We start from the raw sequence: 12,876 nt of genomic DNA on the forward strand, positions 1-12,876 counted from the left end.
ATTCCAAATAAATGTCAGATTTAGCTACTAGATGTACTGCCAGCAATATCTAAACTATATAGCTGATAATGACTCTCACAGACCAAAATGATGGAATCTTCAACTGCAGAGTAGAATTAGACTGCTGTTCAATTTAATAACCATAACTGGCTGCTTGTAAGAGATGTAGAGACATGTAAAACATACATGCATATCTGCACCTGTCCTCATGTTTATGTGGCACTGTAGCTTTCCTGTTTGCTGATGCAAATCTGCCTTTAGATATATGCAAATATTTATCTGACCATACATGTGTCACATGAATATGTGTATACCAGTTCTTCAAGAAAGTAGATGGCTAATATTCTCTAAAAATTTTAATAATGAAAACCACATTTTTTTATGGGATTGGCAAAGATATAAGCCATATCCTACTTCACTAAATTTGTTAACACAATTAGGCTGATTTTCGAAAGGATTTTAGAATATTCATACAACAAAATGCGTGATGATAGACAGCAGTTATTAAACCATGTAAAAATAAACCTTTTCCAAAAAAAAGAAACTCAGCACCTCTAATACACCATGTTGAGTGTACAAACATACAATATCATAGGAAATCACTGACAGTAATACTTAGTACCCAGTAGTAGTGCTATATCAAAGAAAACAGGCACCAAACCAGGAAGTAAAAGCAAACTTAATATATTGTCAACAAATATGGTTAGAGACTAGGCAAGCATAAAATGAATTAACAATGGTAATAACACAATTTAGCATGCAAAGTGATTAACAGTAAGGACTAGGTGTCCAGAAAAGCATAAATAGTAGCAATGCTACCTCAAATGGATCATAGAGCAGTAGGAAAAATATATTTTGCGGTGATGCTAGTCCTAGACCGACTGGGTATGCATTGTCCAAAAGAAAAGAAGGAGGGTAGCGGAGGAGGCAGGAAAACAAGGGGGCCTTGCAGAATAATTAATATGGTCCTTTGAGATGTTCTTCTGCCGGGTATTGTTGGGGCCCTTTAAGAGCGATAGTGCACTTAATGACAGTCCCAGGTAACCTAAATGCAGTATAGGTACAGAATAGGTATGTTATAGTCTTGGCACAGGTGCAAAGTAGATGTGGTTCAGATGCAGTAAAGGTTTAAGTATAATGCGGTATAGGGTTGGTATAGGTGCAGTCTAGGTTTGGAAAAAGTGTGGTATAGAGTGCAGTATGGATTGGTACACTTGGTTTCCTGCTCTCAATCCCTGCTAGCACTATCAGCAATGAGCGAAAAGTGCTCTCACCAGTTGCCAGATGCTGCAGTGACCTCTTGCTGCAGAAGGGGGCTTCCTATTGATCTTTTCCAGAAAGCCTCCGGCGATCAGTGATGGGAAGCAGAGGGTGAGTGGATGCTTCAGTCTCCCTACAGCAGCAGTGAAGGTACTGTGATGCATCTGGTGCTCTGCTGCCCTGGGTGTCCTCACTCCCAGTCTCAAGCTCAGATCTCTGCTTCTCCTCCTACTGAACAATGCCTATTGGGATCTGTAGTATAAGGAGTCTACTTGTCCCATGGTATGGCTGATGTCCCAAACTACAACTCCTAGGAGTCTCAGCGCTCTGCATAGAAGTTTATGGGCTTGCTTGGGTTTAGCACTCCCCCTGCTGGTGGAAGGAGAAAGGTGCATCAGTATTTCTGAGAAGAAGAAGAGGACTCATTGAAATTATTATTTTTTAAACCAATAGAAGAAAGTACTTTATTATATATTATTATATACATACAGTATTAAAGACAATTTACTGAATGATGTTCACATAATAAATTGTGAATGTGAATATTCACTTCAATTATCCAATTCTGCATATTAAATAAATATGTAGCCAGGTGCTGGACTACAGCAATATGGAAAAAGAAGAAGAAGAAGAAGAAGAAGAAGAAGAAGAAGAAGAAGAAGAAGAAGAAGAAGAAGAAGAAGAAGAAGAAGAAGAAGAAGAAGAAGAAGAAGAAGAAGAAGAAGAAGAAGAAGAAGAAGAAGAAGAAGAAGAAGAAGAAGAAGAAGAAGAAGAAGAAGAAGAAGAAGAAGAAGAAGAAGAAGAAGAAGAAGAAGAAGAAGAAGAAGAAGAAGAAGAAGAAGAAGAAGAAGAAGAAGAAGAAGAAGAAGAAGAAGAAGAAGAAGAAGAAGAAGAAGAAGAAGAAGAAGAAGAAGAAGAAGAAGAAGAAGAAGAAGAAGAAGAAGAAGAAGAAGAAGAAGAAGAAGAAGAAGAAGAAGAAGAAGAAGAAGAAGAAGAAGAAGAAGAAGAAGAAGAAGAAGAAGAAGAAGAAGAAGAAGAAGAAGAAGAAGAAGAAGAAGAAGAAGAAGAAGAAGAAGAAGAAGAAGAAGAAGAAGAAGAAGAAGAAGAAGAAGAAGAAGAAGAAGAAGAAGAAGAAGAAGAAGAAGAAGAAGAAGAAGAAGAAGAAGAAGAAGAAGAAGAAGAAGAAGAAGAAGAAGAAGAAGAAGAAGAAGAAGAAGAAGAAGAAGAAGAAGAAGAAGAAGAAGAAGAAGAAGAAGAAGAAGAAGAAGAAGAAGAAGAAGAAGAAGAAGAAGAAGAAGAAGAAGAAGAAGAAGAAGAAGAAGAAGAAGAAGAAGAAGAAGAAGAAGAAGAAGAAGAAGAAGAAGAAGAAGAAGAAGAAGAAGAAGAAGAAGAAGAAGAAGAAGAAGAAGAAGAAGAAGAAGAAGAAGAAGAAGAAGAAGAAGAAGAAGAAGAAGAAGAAGAAGAAGAAGAAGAAGAAGAAGAAGAAGAAGAAGAAGAAGAAGAAGAAGAAGAAGAAGAAGAAGAAGAAGAAGAAGAAGAAGAAGAAGAAGAAGAAGAAGAAGAAGAAGAAGAAGAAGAAGAAGAAGAAGAAGAAGAAGAAGAAGAAGAAGAAGAAGAAGAAGAAGAAGAAGAAGAAGAAGAAGAAGAAGAAGAAGAAGAAGAAGAAGAAGAAGAAGAAGAAGAAGAAGAAGAAGAAGAAGAAGAAGAAGAAGAAGAAGAAGAAGAAGAAGAAGAAGAAGAAGAAGAAGAAGAAGAAGAAGAAGAAGAAGAAGAAGAAGAAGAAGAAGAAGAAGAAGAAGAAGAAGAAGAAGAAGAAGAAGAAGAAGAAGAAGAAGAAGAAGAAGAAGAAGAAGAAGAAGAAGAAGAAGAAGAAGAAGAAGAAGAAGAAGAAGAAGAAGAAGAAGAAGAAGAAGAAGAAGAAGAAGAAGAAGAAGAAGAAGAAGAAGAAGAAGAAGAAGAAGAAGAAGAAGAAGAAGAAGAAGAAGAAGAAGAAGAAGAAGAAGAAGAAGAAGAAGAAGAAGAAGAAGAAGAAGAAGAAGAAGAAGAAGAAGAAGAAGAAGAAGAAGAAGAAGAAGAAGAAGAAGAAGAAGAAGAAGAAGAAGAAGAAGAAGAAGAAGAAGAAGAAGAAGAAGAAGAAGAAGAAGAAGAAGAAGAAGAAGAAGAAGAAGAAGAAGAAGAAGAAGAAGAAGAAGAAGAAGAAGAAGAAGAAGAAGAAGAAGAAGAAGAAGAAGAAGAAGAAGAAGAAGAAGAAGAAGAAGAAGAAGAAGAAGAAGAAGAAGAAGAAGAAGAAGAAGAAGAAGAAGAAGAAGAAGAAGAAGAAGAAGAAGAAGAAGAAGAAGAAGAAGAAGAAGAAGAAGAAGAAGAAGAAGAAGAAGAAGAAGAAGAAGAAGAAGAAGAAGAAGAAGAAGAAGAAGAAGAAGAAGAAGAAGAAGAAGAAGAAGAAGAAGAAGAAGAAGAAGAAGAAGAAGAAGAAGAAGAAGAAGAAGAAGAAGAAGAAGAAGAAGAAGAAGAAGAAGAAGAAGAAGAAGAAGAAGAAGAAGAAGAAGAAGAAGAAGAAGAAGAAGAAGAAGAAGAAGAAGAAGAAGAAGAAGAAGAAGAAGAAGAAGAAGAAGAAGAAGAAGAAGAAGAAGAAGAAGAAGAAGAAGAAGAAGAAGAAGAAGAAGAAGAAGAAGAAGAAGAAGAAGAAGAAGAAGAAGAAGAAGAAGAAGAAGAAGAAGAAGAAGAAGAAGAAGAAGAAGAAGAAGAAGAAGAAGAAGAAGAAGAAGAAGAAGAAGAAGAAGAAGAAGAAGAAGAAGAAGAAGAAGAAGAAGCTCTTTTTCCATATTGCTGTAGTCCAGCACCTGGCTACATATTTATTTAATATGCAGAATTGGATAATTGAAGTGAATATTCACATTCACAATTTATTATGTGAACATCATTCAGTAAATTGTCTTTAATACTGTATGTATATAATAATATATAATAAAGTACTTTCTTCTATTGGTTTAAAAAATAATAATTTCAATGAGTCCTCATGTTTACTGTCCCATCACCATTTGTACTTTTTTGTTGTGAGGACAAGTGTATTGAGCATTAACAACCCACTCGGCCTCCGTACACCTAGTACAGCTGGAGAACGATTCACTTTTCATGCTGCAGAGCAGGAACTTTTCTCTTTATTCTCTTTTCAAAGAATCATTAGGCCCCTAGCTAGAGCTCTACAATCAGTGGGAAGCATTGGCTTTGATAATTGCAATAGCTTTGACTCATTAAAGAGCAGGGTTGGACTGACAACTCAAGGTGCCCCCAGGTAATAGGAGATCATGAGGCCCCCTGTGTCCTGTGGGTAAGGGATGGGGTGAGAGGGGGAAAGAGAGAGATTGATGAGAGAGAGAAGGGGTGAGAGAAAGGAGGGGTGAGAGAGAGGGGGTGTGAGAAAGGTAGTTGAGAAAGAGAGAGGGGGTGAGAGAGAGAGAGGGAGAGGAGGCTGAGGGGGGGTGTGAGAGGGGGTGAGAGAGAGGGGGTGTGAGAGAGAGAGATGGGAGGAGAGAGAGAGAGGGTGTGAGAGAGAGAGAGTATGCCCCAGAGTCCACATATACAGAAAATTGATACGAGTTCCGGGCCCAATGAATCGAGACAGGTATGATGAATTAAGGGCAAGTGGTGGAATTCAGGTTCTGGTCTAGATCACCTCCATCTAAGCGACCTAGACCCAAGAGTTTCCTGGACGGACATGACAGGACTTTATTATATGACCATCAGCTCTGCAGTAAAGACATAGGCCATTCCTCAGAACAATAAGGGCCAATCCAGATATTGGAGGCATCAGAGTGAAGGGAAGGGAACATAAAGTGGCCACATTTGCGGACGACCTGTTGCTCTTTATAACCCGCCCAGTTCTACCCTTGCCGTCATTAAGGGCTGAAATGGATAAGTATGGAAGATTGTCTAATTTTAAGGTCAACTATAATAAATCAGAAGCAATGGGCATTGAGACGAGTACAGTACTATAACAAAAACTGTCAATTTTTTTTGCTTTTAGATGAACACATTCTCATATAAGTTACCTCGGGACAAAAATACCCAATAGATTAAATAGGATATTTGAATTTAATTTTGTGCCCCTGGCCCGACAGATTAAATTATCTAAAGAAATGGGACAAGGAGGTGTTTACGTGGTTTGGTAGGATCAACATAATCAAAATTAATGTAATGCCAAGATTGCTATACCTATTACAGACCTTGCCTACTAAGATCCCGGTGGGATACTTTAGAGAGTTAAGAGTAAGACTGGCAAGGTTTGTATGGGCCGGAAAACCCGCTAGAACTCGTAGAGATATTTTGATCCTACCAAAAGAAAAAGGTGGGGTAGGGCTTCCAGACCCAGAGGGGTATTATGAGGCAATACATCTAGCAAGAGTGTTGGACTGGTGTGCAGGTCAAAAAGAAAAACCATGAGTACACATGGAACAGGCAACAGTGGAGGTACCCCTGGAGGGATTAATTTGGCTAAAAAACACGATAATACCGCAAGCAGCAAAGCAACATCCGACAGTAGAAGCGACACTTAGGGTAGTTAAAAGTATACTTAAAAAAGTTGAGACATCTAATTTGCTGAACCCAATGACCCCTATGCTGGGTAACCCAGAGTTTGAGACGGGACTAAAGGATAAAAGTTTTTTGACCTTAAATCGACCTTAAAAATAGACTGATACATTTCACGGTAGATAATCAAGTAATGTCTAAAGAAGAGCTGGACTCTGAGTTTAGAGAAAATATAGACTTTCTCAGAAGAATGCAGTTAAATGCATTTCTCAGATCAATCTCTATGCGAACTAGAGAAATAACCACACCATCTAAGTTTGAAAACCTATGTTTGAAAGGAGAGTCAGTGAGACATGCAATATCGACATTATATACCATGGTGATCGAGTTGAAAGCCCCACAGAATCTTGGTTACATACAGGCATGGGAAAGAGAGTTGGGGGTCACTTCTTCAGAAGCACAAAAAAATAAGATTTTTAGGTACACACATAAGGTGTCAATAGCAACGAGGTACCAAGAGGGAAGTTATAAGATTTTGAGCAGGTGGTATAGAACCCCAGAAGTATTGAACCGTATATTACCACAGACCTCAAATCTATGCTGGCGGTGTCAAGAAACTGTGGGCACTATGATACACATTTTTTGGGAATGCCCAAAAGTAAGGAATTTCTGGCAAATGGTATTAGAAACAATAGAAGAAATGATAGATGTGTCACTTGGAGATAATCCTGCTGCCCTCCTGCTCTTTGATATTCCTCTATCAGTGGAAAAATTAAAAAATTTGTTGCTGAGACATTTGTTATCAACAGCAAAAGCATGCATTCCAGCTCTTTGGAAAAGCAATGTTTCTCCAAGCAAAGCACAATGGATGGCAAAAATAGCAGAGGTACAAATAATGGAAAACATTACTATGAGTATGAAGGAGCAGGAGGACAAGCATCGGCAGATATGGGCTCCATATATTGCATACAGGGAGAGGATGGGATGAGGAGAGAAGAGAGGATAGAGAAGGAAACCACCAGGAGGGGAGGAGCTAGGAGGAGGAGGGGGAGGGGGAGGGGGGAGGAGACAGGGGGAGGGGGGGACTGTCTTTGGATTCCTTTGTTTTTGTTTTTTGTTTTGTCTTTCTTCCTAAAGATTAAACCGATAGTCTCGGTCTATTTCTTTCTTGGGGGAGAGGGAGGTGCGGGGTGGAAGGGTTGGAAGGATAGCTAAATCACAAGCATATAACTAAGGATAGAGTTAATATAATATAAGTTCATAGATAAAGCAGATACAGGAGATAGGAGAAATTAAATATGACTAAGAGTATAATAAGCAGAATATATGCATAAGATGGTTTATTTGTAAAAGATGTATGTGTATCTTTGTGGAAAAAAAACAAAACGTTAAAATAAAGAATTGAAAAAAAAAAAAAAGACAGGCCGAGTCTCAATTGACATGACCGCTCTTGTGGCGTCTCTGGCCTAATTGCATAGGTTCTTCAGAAGCTGACACAGCTGGAGAAATGGATTGTTCTGGAGCTTTCTGGACAACAGGGGCGAAGGGACCCAGGGGGGGCGGCATTCCTTTCCAGATCTCGCTTCTAGAAACGGACATTGATTTGAATGCTAAGAGCTATGTGGTGGGTATAGTTCTGCCAGCCAATTAATCCTTAATACGATCTGCTAGAGCTTGCCAAAAGGTTGCAGTTAGGGCCTCATTATTTCATACCAGTTCTGAAGCCAAGGCCAAACTGAACTGCATATTGACCAACAGTCAGGTGCCTTGAAAAAGCAGAAGAAGTTCTCTAGAAGCGGATGAGGCCCTGCCAGAAACATCATAGGTGTTACGGAAAGCGTGTAGGAAGGCAGAGAGACTGGAAACAGTAGGATCTTGATGCTCCCACAATGGCAAGGCCCATGCCAGAGCCTCTCCCAAAAGGAGTGAAATCATGTACGCCACCTTGGAATGATCAGTAGGAAAATAATGACCTGCTAGCTCAAAGTGGATCGAGCACTGATTGATGAAGCCCCGACAAGCTTTAGGATCACCAAAGAAGCAAGGCAGCAGAGAGAGCTGGAGTTTTGAAGGACTGCCTTCTGCTGGAGGGACTGCAGGAGCTGAACAGCAGGGGCTGAAACAGAAGCCGGAACAGGGGGGGGGGGTGAGGAAGTTGTCACAACCTGCAGCTGATCCAAATGGGAGGAAAGTTCCTGCAGACACTGCATAATTCATTCTTGATAGGCCTGCTGGACTTTAACTCTCTGTGCCAAACACTGAAGTTGATCCAGAAGAGGTTGCCGTGTCTCAGAGGAGCTCTTGGCCTAAGCAAAATAACAGGAGTCTGTGGTAGTAAACTCTTGTAGATCACCAACTCAGGGTGCCCCAGGGTGTGGTGTCTAAGCCCCAACCTGCTTCTTCACCAGGGCACCTGATGAAGGGAATGGTCTTGCAGCAAGCTGGAACCAGGTTGCCGTTCCCAGGAACCCCTAGCCGAGGATGCGAAGACCACTTGAAAATGCAGAGTACAAGCAGCAGGCAAAAGGGAATCTAGAAGTCAAGTCAAGACCAGGGCGGGCACGAACAAGTACAGATGGTAAACAAAGCAGGGGTCGGTACACAGGTAGTCAGATACAGTACAAAAGGTATGCAAACAGGAGCTCAGAGAACTATGAAGTTGCTCAGGCAACGTGGGTTACACTGAGCATGTCTTATATAGACAAGCAAACTACTAGGCAGGCCAGGAAGTGATGGAAGGGAAGGAAATAAAGGTTTACAAAATAGCAGACGATGCCCATAGGTGAGCACAGCCAAGTCACACATGTGAAGGAATCAGGTAGGCCCCGTACACACGACCAAACATGTATGCTGAAACTGGTCCGCGGGCCAGTTTCAGCATACATGTTCGGTCGTGTGTAGGCACGAGCGGGCCGAATTCCAGCAAACATTTGCCCGCCGGGCCTTTTCCCAGCGGGCAAATATTCGTGGACGTGTTTTAAAACCGTCCGCTGGAATCCTGCCCGCTCGGACATGTACGGTCGTCAGTACAGACCTACCGTACATGTCCAGGCGCCCGCCGTCCCTCGCATGCGTCGAATGACTTTGACGCATGCGTGGAAGCCTTTAAATGGCAGGCCCGCCCACGTCTCCGCGTCATCGTCGCGTCATCGTCGCGGCGACGACGCGGACATGCTCCGCGTATTGTTTACGTGCGGACTTCTGTACGATGGTTAGTACAACCATCGTACAGAAGCCCTCTGGCAGGCATGTACGGTGAAAACGGTCTGACGGACCGGTTTCACCGTACATGTTTGTTCGTGTGTACCCGGCCGTAGAGAAACACTGCAGCAAAGCTGTAAGAGTACACAAGCAGGAAACTGCAGGCTAACTTGTGACACACATTAAAGGATCGCTAAAGGAATTTTTTTTTTTTAGCTAAATAGCTTGCTTTACCTTACTGCAGTACTGGTTTCATGTCCTTATTGTTCGTTTTTGCTTTGAAGTTGCTGTAATTCTGCTGTGATCTCCACACTTCCTGCTTGTCTGGCTCCTTATGACCACAGTACTTGGAGCTTTTCACTGTGGTCTAAGCTGTCATTACTGTGTGTCTAAAACTTAACAGAACCAATCAGATTCATTTTAAATACAAAACACTGCCCTGGATTTGTTTGTTTTTGTTCTGTGTGTCTCTCTAGTTCACAGGAACATGAAACCAGTTTAAAAGTGAAACTAACCTGCAGGCACATTATATGATTGATTTTTATCTATTTGTAATCATTTTTAAAGGGAATCAGTTAACTTTTATGTCTCTATACCCTGTAAACAGTCATTTCAGCTAAAAAATGTTTTTCTTTAGTGACCCTTTAACCCCTTCACTACCTCCTCTTTCTGTGTATGTCCTTTATGTGCTCTATATAGTGCAACATTACCAATTGGATGTTTCATCCCAAAAAATTTTACAAAAATGGGGTGTCTCCTTTGCAGTTTTGTCTTTTTTTTTGTATATAGTAAAAACCCAGCATTTATTAATTACTAACAAAAGAAAGCTCTATCTGTAGCAAACAAAAACAAACAAAAAAACATTTTTAATCATAATTTTTATTGAGTTGACATTATACAAAATATAAATACTTTTCTCATAAAAACAAGTCTAATTTATAACAATTCCTAATAATTACCATGACCTCCTTCCTTCCTCCCCCCTCCCCTCTCCTCCCTGTCCGCTCTATCATGTATCAAGATTTTCCTTCAACTATTCCTCTATTCTCTCCAGTTCTCTTCTTCCCGTTTCATATTTTAACTATCTCAGAGTATCTCTTTGTCTTCCTGAACTCTATCCGATTTTCCCACATTTTTTAAAATGTTCATATTCTATCCTCTCCATAATAATATAGTTCCTCCATGTTATGTATAAAATGTACCCTTTGGACCCACTCTTTTAATGTTAGACTTTCTGGAGCTTTCCAGTATTTTGGAATCAAATACTTTGCTGCTTTATTAGATGGGTTGTCAGCATTTTCTTATATTGCTTTACTGTAAAGTTGGTATTATGCAATAGACACGTTTCCGGATCTTTAGACTTAGGCCCCATACACACGATAGAATTTATCCGCGAATACGGTCCAGCGGACCGTTTCCGCGGATAAATCCTCTCGTGGATTTCGGCGGATTTTCATGCGATGGTGTGTACACACCATCGCATTGAAATCCGCGCCGAAATCCTCTGGCGATTATGACGCGGCGACGTGCGCGACGCTGTCATATAAGGAATTCCACGCATGCGTCAAATCATTACGACGCATGTGGGGGATCCCTTCGGACGGATGGATTCGGTGAGTCTGTACAGACCAGCGGATCCATCCGTTGGGATGGACTCCAGCAGATGGATATGTTGTGCATGTCAGCAAATATCCGATCTGCTGGAATCCATCCCAGGGGAGATCTATCCGCTGAAACCCATTTGCTGGGATTTATCTGCGGATGGATTCTATGGTGTGTAAGGGGCCTTATTCAATCTCATAATTTCCTGAATCTGTTGTATCACTTCTTGCCAACATTTCTGTATTTTGGTATTTATGCACTTTAATAGGTGTTATGTACCAGTTTGACATACACTTATAATTAATTTCCCTTGTATTTATATGTATTGCTACTCCCTCTGCCAACTTCAGTAATTTCTCTTTCTCTTGCTCACTCAAGTGTGCACCAAGGTCCGCTTCCCATTTTCTTAAAAAAGGCGTTACTAATGGCTCGGCCATTGAGGTAAGAATCCTATATATCTGGGAGATACAGTGTTTTGGTGCCCCTTGTAGATTGAGCAATTTTTCAAATGGTAATATGTTTTTCCTTGATCTTATGGGGCGTGGCAGTGACTTTATAAAGTGTCTTAACTGATAATATCGTTAATTGTCTATAACTAATAAATGTCTTTTATTCCCTAATTCCTGCATTGTGCATAGCTCTCCCTCATTCATAATATCCCCTAATTGTCCAATTTTATCCTTTATCCATCTTCCAAATAGTCTTCCAAATAGTGTCTCATTCCCTGGTAAAAAATAATTTGTCCCTGAAAGTGGTATTAATGGTGAGTTGTATTCCCATTTACTTTGTTTATGCAATAAATACCATACCCTAAATACATTCATTGTTAATCCATTTGTGTCCTCAGAAAAGTTACAAAACCATTGTGGTACCCATATCACCTTATTTACCGTATTTATCGGTGTATAACACGCACAGGCGTATAACACACACCCTAACTTTAAGAGGGAAGTTTTAGGAAAAAAAAATTCCACGGCCCCCTGCGTATAACACGCAGGTACAGTTTACCCTCTATTTTCAGGGTAAAAAGTGAGTGTTATACGCCAATAAATACAGAAATTGTGTCTTACTTTTCCATTTTCACCCAACTTTTTTCTCTTGAATTAAATTCCCAATCTACAATTCGTGATAACAACACTGCCTTATAATATCTTTTGAAATCCGGAACAGCCAGACCTCCGTGTATTTTATCTTTACTTAGAACTGCTGATTTTTTATTTTTTTTGTGTTGCCATATAAACCTAATTCTCATGTTCTTTAATATCTTAAAATACTCTTGTGATACATATATTGGGAGCATCTAAAACTTGTAAAGTACTTTTGGGATAATTCCCATCTTAATTATATTCATCCTCCCCGTCCATGAGAGTGGCCTCATTGGGATTTTTCTTATTTCTTCCTTTATCTCATTTAATAGTGGAATATATCTCATTTGATGCAGATCGTTTAAGGATGCCATTAAATTTACCCCTAGATATAATTTTTTTTGCCATACAAGCAGGAATAATTTTTTTAGATTTTGTTCCTCTGACCTATCCAGGTTTATGTTTAAGGCCTCGTACACACGATAGGATAGCCAGAGGACAAAGGTCTGAAGGACCGTTTTCATCGGTCAAAACCGATCGTATGTGGGCCCCATAGGTTATTTAACCTTTGGTTAAAAAAATAGGAACTTGCTTTAAAATGTAACTATCTCAGAGTATCTCTTTGTTTTCCTGAACTCTATCCAATTTTCCCACATTTTTTAAAATGTTCATATTCTATCCTCTCCATAATAATATAGTTCCTCCATGTTATGTATAAAATGTACCCTTTGGACCCACTCTTTTAATGTTAGACTTTCTGGAGCTTTCCAGTATTTTGGAATCAAATACTTTGCTGCTTTATTAGATGGGTTGTCAGCATTTTCTTATATTGCTTTATTGTAAAGTTGGTATTATGCAATAGACACGTTTCTGGATCTTTAGACTTATTCAATCTCATAATTTCCTGAATCTGTTGTATCACTTCTTGCCAACATTTCTGTATTTTTACACCATATATGTATAATTGTTCCTCTTTTGCCACATCCTCTCCAACATAGTGGGGATTTCTTTGGTTGGTATTTATGTACGTTAATAGGTGTTATGTACCAGTTTGACATACACTTATAATTAATTTCCCTTGTATTTATATGTATTGCTACTCCCTCTGCCAACTTCAGTAATTTCTCTTTCTCTTGCTCACTCAAGTGTGCACCAAGGTCCGCTTCCCATTTTCTTAAAAAAGGCGTTACTAATGGCTCGG

At 39.6% G+C, this 12,876-nt stretch overlaps 1 protein-coding gene across 1 annotated transcript; it reads left to right on the forward strand.

Moving 5' to 3' along the window:
• Nucleotides 1-2,884: 2,884 nt before the first annotated feature.
• Nucleotides 2,885-4,120, forward strand: LOC120928333 (cilia- and flagella-associated protein 251-like; the record flags this gene model as incomplete). The annotated part of the gene is made up of 1 exon (XM_040339431.1): nucleotides 2,885-4,120. A coding segment is annotated over one exon (1,236 nt), but the record flags the coding sequence as incomplete, so codon positions are not given.
• Between the last annotated feature and the right edge of the window lie 8,756 nt (nucleotides 4,121-12,876).

Source organism: Rana temporaria, chromosome 2 (genome assembly GCF_905171775.1).
Source record: "Rana temporaria chromosome 2, aRanTem1.1, whole genome shotgun sequence".
Taxonomy (NCBI): Eukaryota; Metazoa; Chordata; class Amphibia; order Anura; family Ranidae; genus Rana; species Rana temporaria.